This window comes from Microcaecilia unicolor, chromosome 3 (genome assembly GCF_901765095.1).
Source record: "Microcaecilia unicolor chromosome 3, aMicUni1.1, whole genome shotgun sequence".
NCBI lineage: Eukaryota > Metazoa > Chordata > Amphibia > Gymnophiona > Siphonopidae > Microcaecilia > Microcaecilia unicolor.
The window spans coordinates 510,336,623-510,344,463 of NC_044033.1; the positions used below are offsets into that span (position 1 = coordinate 510,336,623).

The 7,841-nt window shown below is 47.1% G+C and overlaps 1 protein-coding gene across 1 annotated transcript in view; it reads right to left on the reverse strand.

The window, feature by feature from the left end:
• MRAP2 (melanocortin 2 receptor accessory protein 2) overlaps nucleotides 1-7,426 on the reverse strand; it is a 31,865-nt gene extending 24,439 nt beyond the window's left edge. The window contains exon 1 of the mRNA XM_030195648.1: nucleotides 7,300-7,426. Within this exon, the coding sequence (XP_030051508.1) occupies nucleotides 7,300-7,426 (127 nt within the window). The remainder of the gene's footprint in view (nucleotides 1-7,299) is intronic.
• Nucleotides 7,427-7,841: the final 415 nt, after the last annotated feature.

Below are 7,841 nucleotides of genomic sequence, written 5' to 3' on the forward strand. Positions count from 1 at the left end.
CACACATCCAGGTGCACTGAAAAATGGATCTCTGTGCGTCCATAACACGCGCCTACACTACCGCAGTCCATTTTTCAGCACGCCTTTGTAAAAGGACCCCAGAATTTCTCCTCAAGTGTATTCTTTGTTCTAAATATTTTGAAGTGTATTCCTCTACATCCGGATTTCTATATAATACACCTGTTAAGCAGTGGCGTAGCCAAGGGTGGGCTTGGATGGGGCCCAGGCCCACCCACTTTGAGCTCAGGCCCACCAGTAGCAGCACACCTATGATGTGGCTGGCAGAGACTCCCAAGCTGAAAACTCCCAATAACTGTCCCTCCTGCATACCTTATAAATAGCAGATCTTCGCCTGCAGGAAGCAGCGACTGATACATACTGCTTGCACCGGCCCCACAGCCTACACTCTGAAGTATTCCCGCCTAAGCAGAAACAGGAAGCTGCATCAGTAGGAAGGATGTGGGGCCTACATGAGTAGTGTGTATTAGTTGCTCCTCACTGAAAATCTGAAATTTAAAAAGTGTGCAGGAGAGGAGAGATATTTGAGAGACCATATGGTGAGCAGGGCCGCCAAGAGACTGGGCCGGGCCCGGGACAGGGCCGCTCCCGGGCCCCCGGCCCCGCCCCCACTGCCACCCCCCAGGTTGTCGTCGCCCCCCCCTGAGGGGGGCCCGGCGCCACAGTCCCACCCGCCTCCGCCACCGGGCCGGGCCCCTTCCACCCAAACCCCTGCCAAAAGAAGTGCTGTCTTCTGACTCCGGCGTGCGCGGCCCACACAGACGCGCTTCTCTCAGCTGATCTTCGCTGTACTCTGCAGGGCTGCTGTGCATCTGACGTCCTGCACATGCAGGACGTCAGACGCACAGAAGCCCTGCAGAATACAGCGAAGATCAGCTGAGAGGAGCGCATCTGTGTGGGCCTCGCACACCGGAGACAGAACAGAAGACAGCACTTCTGCTGGCGGGGGTTCGGGTGGAAGGGGCCCGGTGGCGGGTGGGACTGCGGCGCTGGGCCCCCTTGGAGGTCCGGGCCCCGGGAATTTTGTCCCCCCCTGTCCCCCCCTCTTGGCGGCCCTGCAGGTGAGAGGAGAGACCAAATCACCTATGGGATGGGGTGGGGTTCATCTGCCCACCCATCTTGGGCCCAGGCCCACCCAAAATTGGGTGTCTGGCTACGCCCCTGCTGTTAAGTGTTTGTTTTCTTGAGACCTAAAAAAAAAAAAAAAGGCAAGGTACACCAATTATCTTGAAATCCTTTCTTGACATCCAACGACTAGGGTTTTAAGATAATTGGTACATCTTGCTTTCTTCTCATCTGGATCAGCTGCTCACACCTCTGGTTTTGCTTTACTTTTTAATTTTCTTGAGAGACAAAAAGATAAAAGAAGATAATTCTGCATAAAGAGACAGTGTTGCTGCTGAGCCCCTGATCCTGCTAATTAGAGAATGTTTCAGGGTAAGAGTCAAAACAGAAATACAAGACTGTAATTCAGAATGATTCCACATTGTCTATTTCGGCCCTTAAAAAGCACAAGATAATATAGTGAATGTCGCGTGTCTGGATTCTAATTAACAAAAATAACAAGGAATCGGAATGTTTTTTGTTATACATTATCAAATAGCAGTAACAGTTTTTGTTTCCTAAAACTTTCTCAGTACACCAAGGGGATGGTTACTAAGCTGCGGTGAAATACTGCGTTTTACCACCTCTTGACTTACTGTGACTTCTGTGATAAATGAATAATGAAACTTGTGTTCACCTGTGCATGCTGCATTATTTTTTCCTTCTCGAGGCTATCGGGCTATTAATGCACACCCCGATGTTCCTGAGCAGCTATTTAAAGGGTTTTTAGATTTGCTTTTCTGAGAAGTTCCGAGAGAAGAGGACATTTCTCTGGTAAGTGAACGCTATTTTGCTTTGTGCTTTGGGAACTTAAAGACTGGGGTTTAAAGGAGGAATTGTAGGTTAGTGATAAGCAGGATAAAAATATAAAAAAGCAAACTTTATCAACTAATCTTTTTTTCATCTGAGGCGGCTTCGGTCAGTCAGAAATTCAATAAGTAAGGACTCTCTCAAAACACTGACATCTGCATATATTACTTCACGTTTAGACTACTGTAACATTGTATATGCTGGGATTACTCAAGCAAACTTAAAGCGATTACAAAGAATTCAAAATACAGCAGCACGTATGATCTGCAGGGCCCGGAGGGATGATAGAGTAACACCTTTATTGCATCATCTGCACTGGCTCCCGGTCGAAGCAAGAATAAAGTTTAAGGCTCTTGTCCTGACACACAAAGCCTTTTACACATTAAATCCTAGCTACTTGTCGAATTTAACAATTCCCTACACCGCTATGCGAACTCTTAGATCCCTAACAGATAACAGGTTAGTTATTCCCCCTCTTGCTAAGGCTAGGTGGGAATCTACACGGAGATCGGCTTTTTTCAATTTGTCACCCTCCCTTTGGAATAGCCTTCCAAAGGAGATTAGATTAGAGAAATCTTATCTCCATTACCGAAAACTTTTGAAAACCTTTCTCTTTATAAGCTACGTAGAACAGAACTTAGCATAATGAGATAAGGTCAAAAAGAAAAAGAAAAATGGGGTAGCTTAACTGTATATTAGATTTTTAATTTGTATTGATTTATTATGTAGTTTATATCCTGGTTGCTGTGCTTTCCTGTCATGAATGGAATTCCTATGTTTGTTTATTTGTAGACACTAATTTTTTTTATATATATGTAAACCGTTCTGTTTTGCAGTTGCAATAAGACACGGTATATAAATCAACATAAATAAATAAAAAATAAATAAATAAATAAATAATCTCCTTAGTCTTTTCCACTTAGTTTTAAAAACTTTGTACCACAGCATTAACAGATAGAATCTAGCAGGCACTGCAGGATCTAGTTTAGTCTTTATGTCATCAGCAGATTAAATACCTCACTAGTTACTCCCATCTCTAGATCATGTATAAATATGTTAAAAAGCAGTGGTCCCAGCACAGACCCCCTGAGGAACCTCACTATCAACCCTTCTGCATTGAGAATACTGACCATTTAACCCTACTCTTCTGTTTTCTTTTAAGCAGTTTTTTTTTAATCCACAATAGGACACTACCTCCTATACAATGACTCTCCAGTTTCCTCTGGAGTCTTTCATGAGATACTTTGTCATATGCCTTTTAAAAATCCAGATGCATAATATAAACCAGCTCACATTTATCCACATATTTGTTCACCCCTTCAAAGAAATGTAGTAGATTGGTGAGGCAAGATTTCCCTTCACTAAATCCATGTTGGATTTGTCTCATTAATCTATGCTTTTGAATATGCTCTGTAATTTTTTTCTTTATAATAGTCTCTACCATTTTGCCCGGCACCAATGTCAGGCTCACCGGTCTATAGTTTCCCGGATCACCCCTGGAACCCTTTTAAAAAATTGGCGCTACATTGGCCACCCTCCAATCTTTCAGTACTATGCTTGATTTTAAAGGTCCCTAACAAATCTAGGGGTCCTTTTACAAAGGCGCACTAAAACATGGCTTGCAGTAGTGTAGGCACAGGTTTTGGGCGCGCGCAGAATCATTTTTCAGCGCACCTGTAAAAAGGGCCTCTTTTTTTCCCGAAAACGGACGTGCGGCAAAATCAAAATTGCTGCGTGTTCATTTTGGGTCGGAGACCTTACCGTCAGCCATAGACCTAGTGGTAAAAAATTTGGGCAGTAATGAGCGGCGCGTGTCCGCTACGCGCGCCAGAAAATAAAAAATATTTTGCAGATGCGCATAGCCCAGTGGCCTAGCAAGGGCGGGGTGGTGGGGGCGGTCCGCCCCGGGTGCACGCTGCTGGGGGGTGTCGGCTCCGCTGGTTCCCTGCTCCCTCTGCCCAGGAACAGGTTACTTCCTGTTCCGGGGCAGAGGGAGCAGGGAACCAGCGGAGCCGACACCCCCCAGCGGCATGCACACGGCAGGCAAGAATACACTCGGGGGGGTTGATGCGCTGAGGGGGTGGGTTGATGAACCGAGGGGGGGCTTGGGTGATGCACCGAGGGGGGGGGGCTGATGCGCCGAGGGGGGGTGTCATGCTGCACCTAGGGGGGTGCGCAGCGGTGAACCGCCCCGGGTGGCAGCCGTCCTTGCTACGCCATTGGCGTAGCCAGTATTGAAATTACTGCAAAGGCCAAGCAGTAACCGGGCGGTAACTCCAATTTGGCGTGCGTCGGGCGCGCATAGGCACCTATGCAGCTTAGTAAAAGGGGCCCCTAAGCAGTGACCAAAACCAGTGAGCCTGTCGCCCAAAATCCAGATGGCTAGATGGCTTTGGCCTTGGTGAATGATACATGGTCACCACCAACTTGTCAATACAGAGCCTACTTAATTTCTGGAGAGTTGTAGCTTGTTAGTTTCAACTTAACCTTCCCATGGAGCATTAATTAATACGTGAAACCTAATTAATAAGTTGTCTAGGTAGAGAAAGGGGCATTCAAAACTGGACATTCACAGTTTACAAAGTAACATAGTAACATAGTAGATTACGGCAGAAAAAGACCTGCACGGTCCATCCAGTCTGCCCAACAAGATAAACTCATATGTGCTACTTTTTGTGTATACCTTACCTTGATTTGTATCTGTCATTTTCAGGGCACAGTCAGTATAAGTCCGCCCGGTACTATCCCCGCCTCCCAACCACCAGCCCCGCCTCCCACCACCGGTTCTGGCACAGACCGTATAAGTCTGCCCAGTACTAGCCCCGCCTCCCACCCACCGGCTCTGCCACCCATTCTAGGCTAATCTCCTGAGGATCCCTTCCTCAGTTTGCAAAGTGTTTTACAACAGACTTTTGGAAGGAAATGCATTTGTTAAAGAACTTATAAGTCTATGCAACAGCAAATGTAGTTAGTGGTGTTTAGAGTGAAAATAGCCATTTTACAAAGGAATATATTTAACAAAAGAATATCATCACTCAGAGCTATGCACTTATAAATTCTGACTTTTAACATGTACAGGCAATTGATTTTGCAGCCCACGTATGTAAGGGCCACACCTGCCACCTGTAAGTGCTAGACTGCAAAAAACTGAAGAACTGAAGGAGCCAATGAAGGAAATGAGCTCCAAAACTCAAAGGTTTAGCTTTCTGAGCTGGTTGTAAACAGCACAGTTGCTCCCTCAAATATTCCTCCAAAGCCCAAGTGCCAGTGAGTTGTTAGCTGACATTCAAGACTCTGAGCAGGTGTAAATACCGATAAACACATTTTTTTCAACTATACGTGTATTGGTGTTGTAAAGTAGGAAACGCGCACTTTTCAGGCATGTCCAAAACCCCAGGGTATGTATGTGTAAGTGGGGGCGTTTCTAAAATCACTTCTTCACAGGTAGAGCTACTGAGTCATGCAGGGGCATAGCCAGACTTTGACGGGAGGGGGGGGGGTCCAGAGCCCGAGGTGAGGGGGCACATTTTAGCCCCCCCCCCCCCCCGCCGACCCTCTCGACTCCCCTCCCGCCACCAACCCTCTCCCGCCGTCACCGTCCTTTGCTGGCGGGGGACCCCAACTCCGCCAGCCGAGGTCCTCTTCTTCTGGCGCAAGACTTCGTTCTGTTTCTATGAGTTTGACGTCTATTTTGCCGCACGTCCATTTTTGGCCTTTTTTGCAGGTGCGCTGAAAAATGGACCTGCATGCATCTAATCCAATGATCGTACTGGACAACTACAATCCTCATTCCCTTCGACCCTCATGACGCTTGACTCATACCTACCTCATTGACCAGAATATAACCTTGTATTTGTTATCAACCGAATTGGCAAACGCCTTTGACAGTACTATGTAAGCCACATTGAGCCTGCAAATAGGTGGGAAAATGTGGGGTACAAATGTAACAAATCAATCTATATAAATGAGACGTGACCGACTCACCCACAAATGCGCAGTAGAGCCCGAACGCCCCGCCTCCACCAGCTCCAGAACCAGAAAGGAGGAGGAGTCAGAGGCGGGACGAGGGGCGGAGAGTACACAAAACAGTACGAATGTACGTGGAGAGAAGGACGGGGCATGGGAATTGGAGGGGGCGTGGAAATCAGAAGGGGAAGGAGGAACGATTGAAGGCCCCCCTCCCCGACGTTGCCGCCGCTCCCGCCCCCCTGTCACACAGTAACACCTATAGAACAGACAAGGCCGGGACCACAATCAAGTCAAGTACGATGGGATAAGAATTACTATGCTGCGCGCAACACAACTGCGAGAGCTTCGCCAACCTACGTGACCCTTCCATTCATACTTCCACAGCTGGCCGGCGTCCTGCCTCCCTCGCCTCTGATTGGCGGAGCCCTGAGGGGAGGGGCCGTGGCGGTGGTGACGTTTAACCCCAAGAGGCGTGGCCCCGGACGCGGAAATCGAGTGCCGCTACCGCGTTTTCTGGAGAAGGACATGGGGGAGGGCAGGGGAGAGAGCAGGATTGGTGGACGGGGGGAGGCCAAGGGAAAGAGGAGGGTAGCTGGACATGGGGGGAGGGCAGGGGAGAGAGGAGGGAGGGGAGGCCATAGGAAAACAAAAAAAACTCGCCCATTTTAACGGACTTAACGGCTAGTAAATAAATAAATCATACATGCGTCTACACCAGCGCAGGCCATTTTTCAGCACACCTTAGTAAAGGGACCCCTAATATTGTAAACAAATGAGTTGTTAAGTTATAATGTAACCACTAGCCAGGCCTGAAGTTTCAGCCCCCAAAGTTTTATGCAGTGATTCCAAAAATATCAGTTTCTCTATTATATATATATACTATTCAGTAGTAACAAAAACTCTACGAAAAATGCATATTATCCAAAGACATTTGGATATCTGCATGGTAACAGCGCCCCATGAATTAACAAGCAAGACTGCATTGAAAAATGAACACACTAATATTCCAGCATGCTGATGGGCTTACAAACATGTTGAAAACCAGGGGCGTAGCCAGACAACAGATTTTGGGTGGGCCTAGGCAAGAAATCGGTGGGCACCAAGTGTTCTTCCCAACCCCCACCAGAAAAATATCTGAGCTGGCGGGAAAACGCTTCTTTCCACCTTGACAGTCTGCAGTAGGCATGCGCTGAAAACTGAGCATGCACAGGTGCAATTATTGTGGAGAGAAGCGTTTTAATTACTATCAGGGGGATTTCAGCTGGCGGAGCTTGGGATCCCCACCAGCTACCGCTAAACGTGTGCTACTGTTGGGTGGGCCTGAGCCCTAAGTGGGTGGGCCCTAGCCCACCCAGGCCCACCTGTGGCTACACCACTGGTTGAAACCCAAAAACTTACATTTATGAGCTTTCAGTCCTTCAAAGGAAACCGGTCCATATTCATAATATTCATATTCCCAAGTATAATCCGAATTGGAAAATGCTCGCTGGGATGTTCTGTTGGAAGGTAACGTGTGTTTTGACATCTTCAACCTGCACAGACAAATGGCAAGAAAATGTTTGAATGCAAGAAATCAACTGATTTCTTTTAATAACAAACAATAATAATCTACTGCATTGTTTTGAGGGGGTGAACAAACATGTGGACAATGGGAAGCCGGTGGATATTGTGTATCTGGATTTTCAAAAGGTGTTTGACAAAGTGCCTCATGAAAGACTCCTGAGGAAACTGGAGAGTCATGGGATCGGAGGTAGGGTATTACTATGGATTAAGAGTTGGTTGAAAGATAGGAAGCAAAGAGTAGGGTTGAATGGTCAGTATTCTCAGTGGAGAAGGGTGGTTAGTGGGGTCCCGCAGGAGTCTGTGTTGGGACCGCTGCTTTTTAACATATTTATAAATGACCTAGAGATGGGAGTAACTAGTGAGGTAATTAAATTCGC